General features: G+C 38.3%; 1 protein-coding gene across 1 annotated transcript in view; it reads left to right on the top strand.

The window, feature by feature from the left end:
- Positions 1 to 21183, top strand: part of MACROD2 (MACRO domain containing 2) — a 1661433-nt gene that overhangs the window by 532878 nt on the left and 1107372 nt on the right. The window contains exon 8 of the mRNA XM_018554264.1: positions 4828 to 4857. Within this exon, the coding sequence (XP_018409766.1) occupies positions 4828 to 4857 (30 nt within the window). The remainder of the gene's footprint in view (positions 1 to 4827; positions 4858 to 21183) is intronic.

The following is a 21183-nucleotide window of genomic DNA, read 5'->3' as shown; positions in this document are numbered from 1 at the left end:
ATTCATTTTATCATAATATAAAATATCATTATGGTTGTTATTATTATTAGTGCTACTTTAACTTGTACCCCCTAGTAGTGTACTGACTATGCTTGCAGCACTCCTACTGCCTGGTACATATTTCATGTTAAGATCAATGACACATAGGGGGTGATTTACTAACCTAAACACACGCACGCACCAGGTGCGTGTGATTTTCACACAGCAAAACTTATTTATCAACCAAAAAGTCTCTAAAAGCATATATCCACTAATGCCATATATGGAAAAATCATGCACATGATGCATATATAATGCTGCTTCACAGTTTAGACAAAAATGGTTAGCTCATGCATTTACATTCATGCATTCATCAACGCAAGCAACACAACATAGAGCTAATTTACACAACATCGCCTTGCAATTCATGCAAGGCTTTGCACAACACACCTGCTGGGTGTGTACACACTACAAAAGGTGTTTAGATTCCAGCAATAGATCATGCTGGGAGGGAACACACTACAGAGGTGTATACATGTTCGTGGTGTGTTTATAAGGTTAGTAAATCAACCCCATATTGTCACAGTTGACACTGCCAGCCACCACAGAGAGTGTTAGTTTTGCTATGGGACCCCATGATTCGTAATTAAGCCCCTGTATGAACATAACTTTATAATCTGAGGATAACTCAAATTATATGCAGAGATTAAATAGGATGCACAAGACTACAAGATGGGGAGGAATATCTAGCAGATGCTGTCAGCAGCACAGCATTACAACACATACTGACAATGTCAGTATAGAGTTGCCTACATTTTAAAGTGATACCGTAGTTCAGTATGGGATTCATTGCAGTTAGCAAGAGAGCAGAATTTTACCATGACACAAAATGACTTCTGAGAGTTACAGTCTTGCCCAACCGTTATGTTCAGTCTGGCAGTAGAATACCTAGATATTTTTTTCAGTGCATGTTCCTATTAAGTGTCTCTGTAGTGTTACCAATGGAATTAGCTGATTGATTTTACTTGCCTATAGTAGTAAGTCTCACTGAATCATACCATACTGAATTCTGGTGTCACTGGGACAGTCGCAGGGTGAAAACTGACCCATGAATTTTAACATTTCATGTCAATTCAAGCCTTGTTTGCTGTGTTCCCCCAGCTGCCTTTGCTCTGTCAATGACATTTAGGTATGAGGTGTGGTGTGATGTGCGCTTCAGCCAGATCATTTGGTTATCATAAATAAAGGGTCTAACACCTTTTTAAAAGAATTGGGAGGTTTATAAACCATATTTCCTGTAACTGAGAGATGACTCCCTGAAAGCTTTTAACTTTACAGGTAATCTTGAGGTGAAATCTAATCTCCCATGTGAAAACAGCTTCCATCTTGAAGATGTCATCACATTTGAAAGTTCAGTCTTCATTACCTGTGGGGTCAGGTGTTTAACATTACTGACAAAACACTAGTGGTTTATAATATAAATTGTTCAGTCTTGCTAAACCTTGAAATTCAGCTGGATGGACCTGGTCACGAATAAAGAGATACTGCAAAGAGTCAATAAGGCAAAACTACATCTGTTGGAAGGAATATTAAAGAGAACATGTAAATGTATTGGCCATATTGCAAAAAACAATATAGTGATTACTATTTCTTTGGTTACAAAAAGAGAAAATTTTGTTTTTACCTTTGTCAACATCATAGCTAGGTGGAGACAAAAAAAGAAATGGAAGTTTTGTGAGAGTAAAAAAACAAAATAGCATGATTTACTGTAGTTATACACTGATCAACCATAACATTATGTCCACTGAGCATTGACTTGAATACACTTATCTTATTACGAGGGTCATGGACAGCTCAGGCTCACTGATTCATGTGGAGAGCAGGCCCCACCTCACAACTTATAGGATTTAAAGGATCTGCTCTGATGACTTGGTGCCAGATACCACAGCATACCTTCAGAGGTCTAGTGGAATCCATGCCTCAATGGATCAGGGCTGTTTTGGTGGCAAAATGGCGACCTACTCAATATTAGGCGGGTGGTCATAATGTTATGGCTGATCGGTGTATAGTTCGTTATATAATTACTGTATGTATGTTATATTACTTTCTTGAATTCTTCTCTCAATAATAAACTTATACAGATTTATATGTCTGTACTAACACACACACACACACACATACATATATATATATATATTATATACACTATATTGCCAAAAGTAAGCGGACACCCCTCCAAATCATTGGATTCAGGCATTCCAATCACCTCTATGGCCACAGGTGTAAAGAAAAAAGAAAAAAAAAGAACCAAGGCATGCAGACTGCTTCTGCAAACATTTGTGAAAGAATGGGTCACTCTCAGGGTCTCAGTGAATTCAAGCTTGGTACCATGATAAGTTGCCACCTGTGCAATAAGTCCATCGTTGCGAGCCAGTCCTTCTCGTCCAACATCAGAACCTGACCTCACAAATGCGCTTCTGGAAGAATGGTCAAACATTCCCTTAGACACACTCCTAAACCTTGTGGACACCTTCCCAGAAGAGTTGAAGCTGTTATAGCTGCAAAGGGCGGGCCAACTCAATATTGAACCCTACGGACTAAGACTGGGATGCCATTGAAGTTCATGGGCGTGTAAAGACAGGCGTCCCAATACTTTTGACAATATAGTGTGTATATATTAAAATAGTACATTTTACTCCATTAATTTAAAAAGATGCTCAAAACCCTGCTCTAAATTTAACCACCCCATACAATTATATATTTTTGGCTGTATGCTCATTTTTGGACAGATCAACTGACAACACAGTCAAGTCACGATTCATGACTACTTCTGTAGATTGTTGCAGGAATTGACAGGAAACTACTTGTTCTGATTGCTCACCTCTTGCTGACATTCAGTGTTGTCAGTCATTTCACTTTTTTGACAAGTGTGTCACTCCTTCATTGGATTTAAACCTCCTAGCTCTTACATTGCTAGCAACCTTACAAAGGAGCTCTGGAATGTGATGCATTTTGTGGTTCAGAATAAGGTTAAGCTGTTTATTCCGCAGAATAGAGAGTCGCAAACAGAATATAGGATACCTCCTATTCTGCTATTCTGTCAATTTAGAGACATCTGCCATGTTACAAGAGAATATTAGAGACTTTTGTCACATTACCAGAAATTGTTAAAGACTTGCCAAATTACAGTATATTAGAGACTACTAGTTACAGAAGGCTGCTAGAGACCGAAGAATGAATGCAGAGAGAATGTTATGTTACTGAATGTTAGTACAAGGAAATCTTCCATGCATGCTCTGCAAGTTAGTTTAGAAGGAATCAAGCCCTGATCCTAAACTGTTCTGCAGCTGTGTATAATATGAGCATGCAAGTGTGTATACCTGATTGGGGTAAAGTGAATCTTACGCAGGGTTAAAGTGATATTAAAGTCAAAAGGTTTTTAAACTATTTCAAACACTGAATAAACCACTTACAATGAATGCTGCTCCCTGATGTTTACAAGTTTTAGCTTCCTGCAGAATCAGCTGATCCCCTGAGCTCTGGCCCTGACATCCTGTTATAGGGTGGCTCCTTTCTCTTGCAGGGTCTTCTCTAAACCCCCCTCTTCCCTTCTCCCCATTCGAATAGATGGACAGCTGCTGTAGACTGCACTATCCCTTTTGATCTTGTACTGTACAGGAAGCCCAGGAAAGCCAAGTTGAGAGAGTTGGAGCTGTTTGGAAACATGATGCGTATAACTGCATGGGTAAAAATTTAGAAATCAGAAATACTTTGCGGGGGCAATATAAGATCTAGATATATTTTTTGAAAAAAAGTTTGAAAGTTAAATGCTACTATAAAATATTTTGGTGGTAGTCTTCACCTGGAATGTGCCATTCTCTGATTCCTGATAGGCCAACTAAATGTAGAGCATTGCAGCAAAGCTGAGTCACATTGGTATGTTGGTAGATCCCACTTTGACACTGACCCGTGTTTCGCAGCTGATTGGCTCGGGTGAATTTTACTAGCAAATTGATACCAGACATCTGGTGACCTCAAGGCCTTGTTTTTGCTTTGGCACAAACATGCAAGCTTTTCCTATGTTTGTAAAATTAGCTGTCAATGGAGTGGTTGGTGGCAGGGTTGCATAATTAACTCTGACCACCATCTAATGACTGCAGGCAGCATTAAGGACTAAAGTGATTTATATTCTACTTCATATATATTACATGGACTATTAAACATCTCAAAGATGTATTGTAGCTACTAGAACAGTTGAGTACTGCAAGTAATGATTCTTTTCGGAAAGTATTCCTTTCCAAGTGTCTGTGCCAGTGTCCAGTAACGTACCTAACAAAGATTAGTACCATAGGATAGCATAGAATTAACTTTCTTGAAGATCTTGATCTGAAGTTGAAAGTGTTTTTCCTTTCTTTGTCCCAGCTAATTAATCTTGCTTTCTGCTTTCCAGTCCTGGGTCGTCCAAGCTCACTCCTAGCTAAATGTCTTCAAATAACACACAGGGATGGTATTTAGATAATGTGGATTTTTTTTTTTTTCAAAAGACATTGTGCTGTGAAAATGTTATATCTTGACAGCGTTTTAATTAAATACTTTAAGCTTCATAATCAGAAGTGGGGCATAAAACCGTTGATGCATAGGCTGTGACAATAATTTAGATATGCTTAAGAAGAATATCTCTGGTGGGAACTGATGTAGTCAGTGTGTCATTGATTTACAACAGCCCAGGTGTGTGAAATTGAAATGCATCAGGCCAGGAGAGCACATTGGTCACTTGTAGTTGAGCTGAACATAACAGGCTTTGTTTTGTTTATGTGACCTTAATATTTTCTTTTTCTTTCTTTTCAGCAAACTCGAGTCTTCTTGGAGGTGGTGGAGGTAAGTTTATTTTGGTATTTCTTATTTTAAAATTAGTCGATTTTGCAAAAACAATGAAACATAAGGTAAATGTAAATCTTAGTCAAATGACAAAAAGGTACAATACAGCAATGATGTGCAGCAATCCATAACTTTTAATCAAATTGCATTTTTAATCTTGGTATAGTTTGACTGGTTTTCTGAGTGGTTAATTATTGTTTGGTAGTTAATTCAAACTTACTTTATTGTTCTGTAATGTATTCATTAAAGACCATTTAGTTAAAATGTGTCTGTTTTTTGGAAGGGGAACTTTAAGAAACATTATAAAACACATTTATATACTTCACAAAGCAATAATGTAAAGTTGCAAACCTTCAAACTTCTATAAGTGCAAAAGAAGTTGGATAATGACAGTACCCAGGAGATAGGACAGGACTATGAAGGGCTCTTCTGGAGGCAACTTGCTATAGGAGAAATATGGCGGCTGACCTCTACTAAAATTGTAGGTTCCTTGTAGTGATAGTGACCCTGCTGTTTCAAAATTTTGAGTCACTGACCTGTAACAAAAGTGCAGGTAAGGACTGGTATTACTCTGAATTTCTTGACCTGCATACTTGTTTCATGTCCGGGACTCAAGACGTTTAAATGAAATGGGTCAGCATACCATCCAGGCACCTAGAATTTTCAGTCAACAGCATCAGCTCCCTATTTTTTCATGACATTTATGCATTACAAAGCCTTTACTGTAACCAAATCTGCAACCAATAAAGGCAGCACCGGCAGAAAATATTAGTAAAAAATGTTTTTGATTGGTTCTAAGTATACCAGTATACCAGTATACCAGATTGTCATTTATTGCTGCATAATAAAGCCAGACGTGATTGGTCGCCTGGTCTCATCACTCTTGATTTCCTGTGCCTTGCATTTCCAAAGGTGTCCACAGTCATTAGAGCCAAAGCATCCAGAAGTTAACCTAAGTAAGAGCCTTGGTTCTGGTGGATGGTCAGAGAGCCCAGTTACAATTACTGTGCTCCTGCGGTAAACCAGGAAGATAGCACAATTGGTCAAAGCTGTGTAGCTGCCGATTATATAACGAGGGAAGGTACACCTTTAAACAGTTAGTGTCTAATTGGTGGGACCGTGCCAGTACGGACAATGAAAATGGGGTGAATTATTTGTGCCTATTGTAATCCTTATCAGTGTCAACTGAAGAGATAGGAAGGAGCCAAAGCTGCTACTTTGCCTAGGACCCCATTCTCCCTTAATGGATCTCCAAGTTCCATAGAATCCAACTAGTTCCATTTATTTGACCATGAGTTTGTAGCATGCTAATGGTCATTCTACATGTGGACAATTGACCAATATCTGCCCAGAAATCCTTTGAGCTGGTTGATCTTTATGTCTGCCAGTGTCCGGCGTTGGCAGACAGTGACAGCCTACCTTCCATGGAAACTGCACATCCAACAATTTTTCAGGAAGTAACCTTTTGAAATAACATTGGGCAATAGGTCGTATGTGCATAGATGCATAGCAGACATACATGTGTAGTAGATACTGAGGCTCATTTACTAAAGGTTTTGAAAATCTTCACTCAATAAATTAATATTCACTTCAATTATCCAATCATGTGAAAAGCAACTTCCTGTTTACTTAATCTGCGCATGATTGGGTATTCAAAGTGAACAGGAATTTGCTTTTCACATTATTTAGATAACTGAAGTAAAAAATGCGAGTGGAGATTCTGAACTCCTTTAGTATAGGAGTTCCTTTGTCTTATATGGTTGTTAAAATATCGACTGCATACAAAATCTTCTGGTGGAACAGTCATATAGGGCATGACACCTCTTCCTTTTATATCTTATAAGTACCTTTCCTGTCACTAAGGAAATCATCAGCTAATTTAATTTCACTTTTGTGTCTTATCTAACAGTGCATCATGTATGAGTTTTTCTATAGATAACGATAATTTGATAGATTCTATGGAGTGCTGAAGTATTTTAAAAAAAAATCTTTATACATTTTTACAAAATGGTATGCAAAGTAAAATATGATTGAACATTGCAATTAATATCTTCTTAAAATGACAGATTTGAATGTATTAATATGACTTCCCTTCTCTATAGAATGCTTCAGTAAAAATAGTAATTGACTAAACCACGAGTAGCATAAAACTTGCATAACCATTAAAAGAATAGAACAAAAAAAAAAAATCACAAAATCCTGTGTAGTTAATATATCCTCCTTTTATCAGTTGTCCCTTGAGTAACCAGATCTTCATTCAGTCATGTCAGCAGTGACTTGAGCTACCTCTATAGACCTTCACACAAGAGTCATAAGCTCTCTAGTGACAATTTTGTAAAGACAGGTGAACAAATGGACATCTGCTCCATATGACTGACATAGACTTCATTTCTATACAGCAAATCTCAACACATGCAAGAAATAAGGATAGCTGGAATGGGGTGGACCCGCTATAATTGCTATGATTGGGAATTACCATGTTTGCCTTATAGTGAACCTTTCCATTCTCCAAGCATACAAACATGGTGGTACCTACCTCATCTGCTCCATTTCAAATACAACCCTTCTAGGCTAAACTAAATAGTACTGTTACTCGTATGCAGTTTTTTCCTTTTTGCCTAATGTCAATAACAAAGGCCTCATCTCTTATAAATGCAGAGAGCAGTGACACATGCTAGAAGGTGTCTTGAAGGTTGTTATTGAGATGTTGTTTTGACGTGAAAGTTGTGATTGAAAGTTTGGTTTCACCTTCTCATGGGTTGATATTGCACTGTCCATTGGGATATAAACTGGGTCTTTAGGGACAGACTGGATCAGGGTGTAGCCCGAATTGCTCATGTCTGGGAGCTGTGTATGGAAAGGGCTGATTTAAATAAACTTGTAAATTGGGTTTACTTATCTAAGGGGCAGCATATCGTGTCTGCAAATAACTTCCCTGATCTCCCCCCATCACTCTGCTCCACCAATCTGCTTCAACACACTTCCTGGATAATTTGTGAACGTTAACAGACCCTACACTCATGTGACCACAATATGCTGGAGCTTGGTGGTTGTTCTCTCAGACACCAAGTTCTGAACAATGGGAGGCAGGGCATGTCACAAGTTTTGGGTATTTTATGTAGCTTCTGTGGTTGAACAGAGCAGTGGGGGCATTGTAAAGGTAAATACAGGTATCATATGTTACCTACTGCAAATACTGCTGCCCAGATAGGTAAATCTGCAGTTTATTTACATTGAGCTAAGGATTAAAGAAAAAGTCTCACAAAAAATGTAAATAGTTATTTTGTCCTCCAGGGGACCAAATACATATAACACTTGGCCTCATTCAGATCAGTGGTCCCACTGTGGAATAAACACACTTATATATTTGTGTTCATTCTAGCTGTTGCCCCACCCCAGTCTGAAGCTTAAAATATGGGCGTTCTCTTAGCTAACTGATTGATCACTATAAAAACTGAATAACTGGCGCTACCGGGCTGTGTGATAGAACTGCTGGCTGCTAGTAAACATACTGGACAGTGGCAACTGTATCACACAGCCCAGACAATGCTGACCATTAAATTATAAAAAATAATTCAGGGCTGTGGGGTTGTGGTCTATCTGGCAGGTCTGTGTTTACAAGCAGCTCCAGCAGATGAATAACATTTTTATGCAAATCTCAACTTTTCACGAAATGTAACTTCTGTTTCTACATTTTCAAAGAATATACGTTAGAGAACCAAGTGCAAATAGCACTTTTCTTTGCAGGGAATGCATGGGCAACCTTTGCTGCTTTGCTCTCCAGCTACTTAGTACAGCACCTCTCCACTTGCACTCTCTGTATAATAGCAAGTGTATTATACTGCTGGCAGGTGGGCAGCACAGTATGGGTGAACAATAAAGCTGGTTACTCTTTTATCATATGGGTGTTGCATAAGTTATAATAATGTAACCACTGCTTAAACAAATGATCCCCAGCTAGGGACTTAGAAGCCACAAGACCCTCAATCACCTTCCATGTTGCTTGCTGCAGTCTCTCAGCAGAGGCTTGGTTCCATTGTGACTGAACACCTGCTACAATATACATTTCTGTAAGCATGAAGTCATTTGGCATTTGCCTAATTTATATAATTACATTACAGGAATTACTTTAGTGTTATTTTCCAAACTTACTGTAATAACTTCTGGTTATATTTGAATGTGACTAAAATGCTCACAAAGGTTGGGGACTACCAGCCTAAACTCAAAAGAATCAAAGTCTAGCAAGAGATTTAGCAAACTGAATCACACTGCATTTGAAGGAAAATCATTAAGAGCAGGTTTTATTTTAAATATTTTAAAAGCTTATATATTTTTAAATTATAGGTTACATATTTTGTGTCTATTTTTTTTTTTCACGTTTAAAATTTTTTATTTGAAAATTGCAAGTGTACAACAAGGCTACACTGATCGCAAACTACAGTGTAGCAATCTTCAACAATACAGTTTTCGGGAGTACAAAGAACATGTGCAACAATGAACATAATACAAGACATAGAAAAAGAGGGAGGACCTCCCAAGGCCGGTCCGGACTAATTCGTTAGAGAGAACATAGCAGCACTATATAATACTTTGGCAGAAGATATAGCCCTTCCAGGCAATAGGTACAGTGCATGACATGTAGACCATGGTTGAATATGGGAGCCATCTCGGGCTCGTATCAACAGATCACCGGGAAGAGATAGCTAGGGAGGGACCAGTTGGGAGAAGAAAAAGAAAGGACAGAGGGCAGTAGAGAGAAGGGAAGGGATGGAGATAGAAGGGTAGAGGTCCGGTGGACATGTAAACGGAGGAGATATCTTTCTAGTTGGTCATGGGTAGAGGCACAAGCTTCAGATGGTGATCAAGCGGTTATATTTTGTGTCTATTTATATAAAATCCTTATTAAACAAACAAACACTAGTCACAGGGTATTATGGGTTTTCTAAAGAGACAGCACAGCTTAAGTTGCTTGCTTTCTTACTTTCTTTCTCTAATGAAATCTCTGTATGAATAAAGCAGATAAGTAGGGGAAGGGAAATGAGTCACTGTCATCAAATTTAAGGTCGAGCTATTGAGCTTTGTAAAGAACAATAGTTTTTCAGCAGAAATGTTTAATCCTTAACATTAAAAATAAAGAACATATATATACACACATACATACAAAACACAATGACAGACAAAATCTGGAGCAGCTGTGCATGGCAATCAATCAGCATCCGCCTTTAATTTTCAAACCTCAACTGAACCAACTGAAAAATATACTGATTGGTTGCCATAGGCAACTTCTCCAGATTCTTCTCCTCCAGTTTTGATAAATTCCCACCAATGTATTACCTTTTAAAATTTAACTCCAGAGCACTTGCAGTTATTTTGCTAATACCGGCCCCTACCCCATAAGTCTTTTACTCACTTGTCCTCTATCCAGCCCCTTCTCAGAAACTTCTTTATCAGCCATGCTTTCTAGTCAATCATATAGAGGGTTTGTACTTTGTACTTCAGTGTGTACCTTACCTCCAGCTAGTAAAAGTGAATAAACATCAACAGTCATTATGACAAATTCTATGGTATAGGGGCCACTTTGATCTACTACAGCTTTTCTCTTAATTGAGAAGAAGGTACCTTTGGTGTTCAGTCAAGGAGCAAGCCTACCCCTTCCAAGCCTCATGACTTTCATTTCTGAGAGCTAAAGGTAAATAGGTATTTTCTTTTTTTGGGGGGCTAAAGGTATATAGGTCTAACAATATGAAGAGATGAAATGTTTCTTGCTGTAGTATTTTATTCTCAGGTTATCTACCTGATCTACAATTTGCAGATTATACTTTTTCTTATTACCTACCTTACCCCTCATCTCCCTCCCCATTCTTACCCTACCTGGCCTCTCTTACCCCATCTCCTACACCTGCGCCTGTACCCCATTCCTTCCCTTCTTTTTCCCATCTGTGCTGGTGTGGCAAAGTTTAATAAATATTCACAACAATATGCAAAATTGGTTGTATTCATTGTCTAATTCAACTTTAGTGGTATGTTTTGTGCAACCTTGTTCTGTTCTATACATGTCCATGCTTCACATTCTAACCTGAAAACCACAGAAATAAAGATTATATAACAAAACATGAATAAACACATGGATGTTGTGTATCTACGATAATATCTGTGCTCAGATCTTTAAAGCAATTCGAGGTCCGTACATAAGCAAATCAGGATGTTATATTCACCATTCTATTCTAACAACTTTCACTGGTGAAAGTATAAAAATGTCAAGTAGAAAGTGCAGATAAAAGCAGTCTTGATACCAGTAATTGTTTTGCATGTCACTGTGTGCTTCGGCAGGGTTGTAGAGGCTCTGAGCAGAGACAAAGCAGCACATAGAGACAGCTACATTCTGTAGACCCAGATGTGTCTATGTATCAAGGTTTTAACATTTTACAGAGAACACAGGAAAATGGTTTATTTAATTGCCCTGACATAGGCTTCCATAGACATTAAATAGCAGAAACATATATGGGGCCATCAATCTGCTGACTCTTTAAATTTTAGACCGACAGCACTGTCATACAGTCTGATTGGCTTGCAGTAATGCCACTCCTTTCTCTTAGTCTGATTCCTATTGGGCAGTGGATTACAGAAAGGTAATGTAAAGAAAATTTTGGGTACATATACAAGCTATGTTTCCAAATACTTTTGACTGAAGTTGTAACTTGATTAAAATTCGTATTTTATATCAGTCTAGAGCCTTGCTTAAACCTCTAATAATGTATACATGATTTGTTTGTTTTTTCAGGTTTTTTTTTAATCTCAGTATTAATATACTAATATACAAATGTCTATTTTTTTCTATTTTTAGGCTGTGAAACAATAGCATTTTTTCTAATGTTATTTTAATTGTGATTTAGACCACCTCCTGCCAACGATAGATCAACTGCTGTGATATAGGAGCAGTAAGTGGCAAGTGATCTGTGCTCCTGTTTCCACTAAAACCGCAATTATATTTGTTCGCTTTGACCTGAATAGATCCAGACATTTTATAACAGTTGCCGATGCCAATTATTGAGGCTGCACATCTGTTTGTTGGTTTGGCTTTTGCCGTCCAAAGTGTTATTGTGAAATTGAGAGGAGCTCGCTCGCTGATGGTGCGTTTTAAATAATAGACACTCTTTGTTGTCCAACTGTTCATAATTACTGTGTTGACGCTGCTGGGCTATGTGGGTTTATGCTGGCCTGTTTTAATTCAACTAATTAGTATGTTTAGAAGATCAAAACTGCTGCAACATATTTATGTAATGTTCTCCACCATCCAGTCAGTGTGTATATGAAACAGGCTTGACTTGTTCACTTTTCTTGGATCAGTTCATATTTACACAAATTCCGGCACAGTTTTTTCAGCATTAAAAGCTGTCACTGTTTGCACATTTTGAAGCTTGATGCTCCACTACATCTCTACTGTGTTCCTGTGGAGCTGTAATGATGTAGCTACTGGCACGTGGAACCACAGCATGTAGTATGGGGTAAAGGAGGCATATGTGTCAGAGCCCCTTAGATCAGGACTAACAATTACTGCTAATCTTTTTTACACTTTTTGTTTTAGTTTTTCCAGGTAAAAAGTCGCTTTAAGTAGCAGCAAGGGGCCCATAGTGCTACCAACTTTGTACAAAATGTAGGAGTATATCACCTAATATGACCTATGCAGTGCAACATGACTCAGTGATTTTTATAGCAGTATATTAAACATAATGTAACAATGAAATAATATTGTGCAAATAAACAAAACACACACATGATAGTGATGCCAGCTTGCATGCTTAATGCCGGAATTGGGCAACTAAAATTTTTAAGGCCTTGAAAACTACTCTAATGAAGATTTCTAATTGCATTTCTAAGTATTATCTATTTATTTAGCTTCCATACAAAAAAAATATACATAATAATAGAAGCAGCGAACTGCAAATAACTCTTTTCATAACACATATTGAAGCGGTTGAGCAGGCACTGGAATTAATCAGACCTCTTATTAAAATCCACACTTCATGTGAATCAATAGGATATATGTAAACATATCCAATCACATTATTATTATTTTGTCATAAATATATGTGACACATCCTAGTCAGTGAAGGTCCCAAAGATTTTTGGCAAACAGGTGCCTTGTGGGTTTTAAAGCAGCAACATAAAAGGAACAGCAGAGTGTAAACTGTTCATGGGAAGCAGCCTGCATATGTATATCATTTACAAACTATACATGTATAAAGGGTTTGTAACAGGGACGTTCGGTCAGGGGACGCAGGGGAGGCAGAGCCTCACCTAGTATTATGGAGAAAAAAGCTGTCAGCTTCAAGTTTGAAGCTGACAGCTTTTTCCCCATTCTGACCGTCTTCTAACAGGTTAGACAGAAGGGAAAGCCTCCTTGCTGTGTAACTTGTCATGGACGAAGAGCTGCCTGTTAATTACATGCTTGTGTAACCTAATCTAGTGAGGCAAGAGCTGCAACAGCCTCTACTCTATGTTAGAAGCTTGAGCTCTGTGGATGGTTTGGACCAATGGCAAAGCGCCATTGGTCCAAGCTGTCCAATCAAAAAAAAACGAAAAAAAAACCCAGAGAGGACATTGATATCGATGCCTCACCAGTGACGAGGCTCCTCCCTGTCTCCTCCCTTCTTCCTCCCTCTTCCACACATAGCTTGGTGACTGGGTTGGGGGTGGTGCATCTGTGGATTGGGTGGGGCATCAGTGGGCTGGGGCGGGCTGGGGTAAGCAGAATAAATGCCTTACCCAGTACAGAAGGTACTGCACATCCCTGGTTTGTAATACTTAAGTATAAATATTATGGATATAGCTGCTAAATGGGGGCCTGGGAAAAGTAAAGCCATGACGTGTGACAACATGTTGGCTGCCTTTCCATAAAGTGGAAGGATCCCCTTTAATGGCCAACCATTGGACCTTCGGGCTCCCTCGAGGCTGCTAGGATACCAAAGGACATTCCCTAGTTGGAGCAGAGGGGGAGAGAGTTGAGCACTCCCTGCTGCTGTAGCTCGGATCAGGTAAGTAATAGAGCTTTATTTGAGTCCCCTACACAAAACAAGCACTTAACCCTTGCAGTGGGGTTGCCCCCACACTGCAAGGGTTAAGTGCTCCTTTTTTATTTGCCCAAAGTTCTTTAAAAATGGCTGGAATTGATTTAAATGATTCACCACCTGCCTCATAGACCTCAATGGGTTTCGAATTGATGTTTAGGTTTTTGGACTTTGATAGGTTCGTTGAATCATCCACAAACCTAAAACAGGCCAATTCACTTACCCCTAGGATTGAACAGCTGTATTTTTTGGATCATTTTTATATTGTTAGAGCTAAGAGCATAGTTTATTTTGTAAATTATTATTTTTTAAATAAATAGATATCTTATGTGTTGGGTGAACCAGCTCTGTCATGGAACATTCTGGGCACCTCCACAGTTAATGACAGTTTGTTTTGATCCAGTCTTCTAGATTTTCTTTCCTGATAAAACATGAACTGTCTTTTCCATTTTAATTAGGAGTTTACTATGACGAACTCTTTTAGTATGTCAGGCAGACACCATCTGATCAGCACATCACAAAAATATTTAGATAATTAGAAAAAATTAAATATAGTTTATTGTGTATATTATGTATGGCATTGATCTCTTATTTGGTGGGACTATCCTTCCAGCCTGTCCCTCTTTTTCTCTTCAATTGTCCCTCTTTGTGGTGTGATATACACTAGTATATACCTCTATAAAAATTTACTATTTTCCGTTCAAAATTGTTATGCTACTCTAAACCTTTAATCTTACCTCTAAATGTTTACATTATTTAGTTCAAAAGAAAGAATGCAGGAAAAGTAGTGGTGCAATTACAAAAATGTGTGAATTTAACCAATCATTTTTTGCTAACTGCTTCTTCATGGTTCATAGAACTGGTGATTGACAGGTATGTGTCCTTTTGTTTACATACTTGTGCTATGAGATGCCTGGTGAGGAATCTACCAGCTACAGCTTACATGCTAGTATAAAGCTCCAGATTACTTGTACTCATCTTTACTGTAATAGCAAGAATGAAAAAAGGAATGTAATTTTGTAGGATGCTGGATTTCCTGCATAAGTGATGCTGCTATTTAGTGTGATTTGTAGCCCCCAGTAAACAGTAATCCTCCAATACACATTACTCAAAAATAATAGCAAATCTACCAAGATCTAAAACCACCATCAGCATTTCCTATATATAAGCATCTATTTCCAGCATTCCATGGCAATGAGAAAGTGTGGTAATCTGTTAGCTCAGGTCAGGCATGTCATGGCAAATTCTTGCTGTATGACTTAGCAGACTCTGAATGAGTTTCCTAGATAACACACAGCAAAGCTGACCTGACTAAAGTCAATATGAAGGACAACCAAGTCCATACCTAAAAAAAATGTATGCTTCAGCTTTATAAGCACCTACAGTTTACAAGCTTGAAATTAGAGCTTGAAATTAGCTTTTAGTAAAACATAGCTGCTGTGCTTTTTTGTTTTAGTGTGCATCGTTCATGAAAGGGTCAGTCCACTCAAAACAGATATATAAATTTTTTTGTGGATGCGAGTTTCTTACCTCCCTTGACTCTATTGATGAGATTTCTGCACTTTAGTTCCTGGGTCTTCACACCTGCTGTGCTATTTATGAAAGAGTCCCGATCTCCTTGTTGGATTTTGTATTTAATATTATGGAGAATACAACAGACGTGGCTGGAACACACATAGGTGAGTGGGAACACCCAATATTTCTAAGTGAACAAATACAGAGTTGAGAATTATAGTGGACAGATTTGGACTGCTGTTGGACTTTTCGGGACAAGGTCCTCTGGCACCCATTATGAAAACGCCATAGTATACCCTTATCCTTCTGAACTGAGAAGAATGGAGCTTACATGTGTACAACTGCAGTGCAGATGCTGGGTACAGTGAGGACAGCCACTGCCCACCATTTGGTCCAAGGACAAAGGATGAAGGGGCAGTTAAGATCTGTAAAAACCAATGTGATTTAGTTATAATTCACTAATTCAACTGATTATTATCGTAAACAAAATGTGTTCTTCCATCTGGGAAGTAAAGTAGTTTACAAGTCATCGAAAGTGCCCATTTTATTTTATGATTTATCTTTTTTATAAATAGAACATGTGTGTATTATAGACACTTACTGAAGGCTACTGACAAATGTGGTTTAAAGAGCTTTCTCAGTGGCAAAAGTGATTGGCTAGAAAAGGTTTTTCCACAAACAATATTGTTTTCTTCTATAAAAAAACGAGTGCTGGGATTGTCACAAGAGTGCTTCACTGTTGGTATTGGAGCTTATATGCAAATTTGGCTGATGTACTTTCTTGTATAGTGCTTGTTTATTAGACTGATTGTTTGACCACCAGATCTGGCATGATCCAGCAGCTAGATCATTACATTGTATAGACATATTTATTGTCTATGGAGGAGAGCATGCAAGCATGCCTTTATCTTAAGCCTTGGGGAATTAATAATGACTGGGTTACAAATTCCAACATGATCTATTGCCACTCTCTCCTTGAATAGTCTTTTGGGGTTGTCTGCTGCTGTCTATTTCCTCTTATGTCAAGGGTACCTTCAAATATAAATTGTCGTTAGTTAATCTGTTGTTTTGTGAAGCAGTCTTGTACTGCTTGAACACAGCCCTGCATAATATAATTTTCTATATAGAGTCTGTTTCTTGACAATATGGCCGAATGCACTATGTGGACCTTGATTCAGTATGGTACATCACCCTAAACGGGGAACAATCACGATTTATTCTGATATTCTTTTTACCCATCTGTGCACAGTTATATTTGAAACTTAGAAGACATTTCAGACGGTTATGGTTTTTACAAATTTTTTTATATACAATATTTTATGGCTGTACTGTTGATTTGTCCACCTGAAATTATCACTTCATTGTGTGAACTGTCAAACAATAATTGAGTTTCCAACTATATCATTTTCTCTGCATTCAAGAGGCTGATTTGTAGCAAAATCAATCTACTTGTTATCATCCTTGCTGCTCCAGCATCATTATTTTCTTTTTGCACACCTTTTTCCATGCTAAGGTTAAACTTTATGTTCTGTAAACTAGAACATACCTGTACTAATTTCTTTAGCATTTAGTAGAAATGTAAACGAGAAATGTTTTTTATGTGTGTTTGATGTCTGATCAGGCAAATGTTATCGCAGGCTGCAACAGCAGGTACGGTTATACTTTAGAGGGAATTTAACCATGCTGACATGATCTCAGCACCCTCAGGGCAGTAACTCATCCAACTGCTCCGTAACCTTGCAAGATTGGTGCTGTCCTAAAATGTTTATGTTAGTAGAGATGTGAGAAGGGTAGAAGAACAATATAGATTGGGGCAGGTTTTCTAACCTGCCCACTTGATATTGCCCTTCAAGCTACGTGGTGTCTGCATGTCTTCATTTACAAATTATATTGTCACTTAATTTGTAGAAAATGGCTGTATCTGGTGACTGTCCTTGCATATCTGTAGTCTCATATTTCAGATCCTACACAGTAGAATGCCTTGATAAAGGTGAGCTGTGCCCTACTGAAACATTGGATGCACATACATTGCCTTATTTGCCAGTTTTCTCCTGTGGCCAAGTCATGTTTGTGCCTCAATCTACAAGTGTTTATTAGTGTTATGGCCTGCATATTTGTGAATGTGATTAGCAGCTTTTATAGATAGAAGCTCAATTTTAGGCTTGGCTTTGATGATCTGCTGTGAGGACACCTGGTGGGTTTAAGGTCAGGATTTTCTGACCCTTGTATTCAATGGTAAATCTCGCATTACTGATTTCCAGTCTGGAGATGTGTGTCGTATGTGCATAGTGTGTTTATTACTGCCAAAAATAAAGAAGGCAGTAGTTCTACTGATTAGATTATATGTACTGAATCCCTCTCTCTAAAAACATTGTTTGTAGAGTAAGTTCACAATTGTATCTTGTTTGTAATCTGGAATTCAGATGTCTGCTTCCCACAGGTTTACATTGGTATGGTTGTTTCAATGAACAATAGTAATTTTGTGTAAAGCCTTCTGTTGTTTGCTTTATTTGGTACAATTGTGGCTTTGGAAGATGTCAAAGAATGTAACACAATCTCCAAATTGATATCAGGGTTTTTTTAGTTGGATGAAATATGTCCTTTTGCGATGAAGTCCAACCCTTCCAGAGCAAAGATGATTTGCTGGGATGGATTTTCCTAGTTGATGACTGTTTCCTCAGAGAAAGCAGGCATCTAAGTGTTCCCTTTCCATAATCCATAGGCACACAATTGACAATCTGTCAAGAGAAAACTTGCATTTTCATAACAACATATTTTTGAAAGATCTTCCGCCTCCAAGTTGGCCCACTGCCATCAAATGTCCATAGACAGTTTAAGGCTCATCGAGGATGGCCAGATATTCCAACCAAGAACAGCTCGCAGCGAGTGCCTTTGGGCATCTGTGACAATCGGTGTATCCCTTAACACCAATGATCACATTAGACGACTGTTTGTGTATACATGTATGAAGCCAAGTGGGGGAGGCACATTGTTGACATATCAAGAGAAAATAGAGCGATCAGACAACCTGCTACGTCCAGTAAAAACTTCCCAACACACCACCTAACGTAAGAGATAATACTTTTCTCTTTAGCAACTCCTCAAATCAAATATTTCACTCTGACCACAATGGAATTTCTGACACAGCCTCAAGTTGGATATACAAAATGGAATCTCTAAAGCTAGTCAAACATGTGGCAAATTAAGAGAGCTATTAAACTTTTGGTTACATTTTTAGTCAAACTTTCAAAGCAGTTAAAGACATAATGATGGTACTGACTGACTACAGACACTGATTGCTTTTGAAGTTTTGTTTTCAGTTTTTGCTTTCAATGTTTAATAAACTGTATTGAAACTATCAATATATTACCCAGTTTCGACTTCACAATTATCTGATTTCTGGTGGTTGAGTGAACGGGTGTGTGGTAAATGTATTTGTTTCTGTTGATAACATGTGATTGTATTTGCAATTCCCTGTACCTCACATTTTGTTGAAATGAGCTAAAAATTCCCTAGGGTATGGCCAATCTTAAGTTGGCCATATGCAGCTTCTGCTGAATATGCTGATGTTCAATCCATGGGTGGCCTTTAAACACCACCCAGCTCTACTAAAGTTTATTTGACTGGACCGGGTAGAAAATTCTTGGCCAAAAATTGCCTGCATCAAATCAGAAGCAGTCACTGTTTTGGTACTTAGACAGCTGTGGATGTAGAATAGAACAGGTTCTTCCATTCATGCTGGATGCGTGGATGGGGGAATCAACAGATTTCTCACACTTAGCCATGGGGCTGAAAGTGAAAAATGTACACATGTATGACTAGCCTGAGTTGTGTGGATGAGCAGACAATCCGGTCCTGTTTAGGATTTTGACCTGCATATTTGTAAATGTCATTAGCAGTTACTTTAGAGATAGGACCTCTACTGGCAGGTTTAGGGCCAGGATTTTACAACACTTGTATTTAATGGTAAATTTAACATTACTGATTTACCACTTTGTCCCGTCTGGAGATCTGTGTCTAATTTTCACAGTATGTTTATTATTACCAAAAATGGAGAAGGAAGCCTTTTCACTGATTAGATTTTGTATATTCAGAGCCCCTTCTTCCATGACAGCTCCTGAAAACATTTGATTTCCACTGTTACACCTGAAATCCATATCTAGATGTAAGCTTAGCAGTAAACACTTGTGTAGGTTCTATAGAGAACACTGAATTAAAAGTTTCCAATGTTACTTTTTTCAGAGAAGCCTCGGTTTTTTATGTGATTCTTTTTAACTCATTCAGATTGCAGATTGTTATAGATTGCAGATATTGTACATATCATAATAGTTCCGTATTATATATACTGCGTATACACTGGGAGGACATGTACACTTTCTGTCAAATATCAGTTTGATATGGACAAGCTTTCATACTCTGTGCATTCTGTTCATGGATTAAACTTTCAAGTTGTCTAAAAGTATTATGTGGTTTTAAGCCCTAAAATATGCAAGTAATTTCAACATATATTTCAGGACTTAAATGAGCCTTTAGACTGTTCTGTCTTTTCCCACAGATTCATTTTCTTCTGGGCAGATTAGTAACTCCAACTGTGTCTGCTTTTTATCCAATTAAATAAGCATATTTCTGTGTAAGAATAGGGTTTTAACAGCTGAAGGAAATGTTCTAAGTGCAGACATTAGATTTGGCAGGTTGGTGTGGTGGACATTAAGAATGATCTGCTTGCTCCTCTTCGTTAGTTAAAGTCTTGCTGTGTAACCTCCAGTCGTACATTTTTCCCACAGTGTGAGGGTAATGCTACCAAACAGAGAGTTTTCATTTACAAACCGCTTCCCTGTCGGAGTTCTGTCTCACTATGACATAGAAACACAGGGGGCTTAATTTAATGTTCCAAGTGGGTTTTTTAATATTCCCATATCTAAAAAAGGTTTAATAAAGATTTAACTCACCTGATGTTTTAGGAGTGGGTGGGCTCCCTGTTATGGCATTATTACAAAACACAAAAAATCCCCAGCTCACCTGCCAGCTAGCCTGCAACAAAACAAATTACCCTGTCAACAGTATGCATTAAAAACAGAGGTTTTAGTTGCACAAACATTTGGCCAAAAATATGTAGAAGCCACACCGCCGCGCCAAGGCACCTCTGCAAAGTGTGGTCCTAACTCTATCTATATGAGTCTCCAAGTGTGAGCATATTAATGCAGTCGATAAATTGCATGCAGGTGTACCAGGAGGTAGCCTACTCTTCCTTATAAGGTGCAGGGACGCACTGGAGGCCCAGCAACCAAAAATGCACGCTGGGACCCCCAGCGCGTCCCCACATCCAAAATAGTCAAACTAGAAAAACATGGTACCTGCATGAATCTATAACCAGCCTTTATGGCAGGGCCACATGGGAAGGCTTACAACAATACAAAACACAAAAAATCCCCAGCTCACCTGCCAGCTAGCCTGCAACAAAACAAATTAGGAAAAGGAGGGGGAAAATTAGAGCGCAAATCCTGGGAATGTGAGGGGTATAGGGACAACCAGTGTCTGTATGTGGCGGGTTTGTAACAAAACAAATTACCCTGTCAAGAGTGTGCCTTAAAAAGAGAGGTTTTAGTTGCACAAACTTTTGGCCAAAAATATGTAGAAGCCACATCGCTGCGCCAAGGCGCCTCTGCAAAGTGTGGTCCTAACTCTATCTATCCCTGTTATGGGATTATACCTAACAAAATAAAATGGGTATAAATCCTGGAGG

This window comes from Nanorana parkeri, unplaced genomic scaffold, assembly GCF_000935625.1.
Source record: "Nanorana parkeri isolate BGI_ZX_2015 unplaced genomic scaffold, ASM93562v1 scaffold151, whole genome shotgun sequence".
In the NCBI taxonomy this organism is placed as follows: domain Eukaryota; kingdom Metazoa; phylum Chordata; class Amphibia; order Anura; family Dicroglossidae; genus Nanorana; species Nanorana parkeri.
The sequence above is the reverse complement of the archived record's forward strand: the minus strand, read 5'-3'. Positions and strand labels throughout refer to the sequence as shown.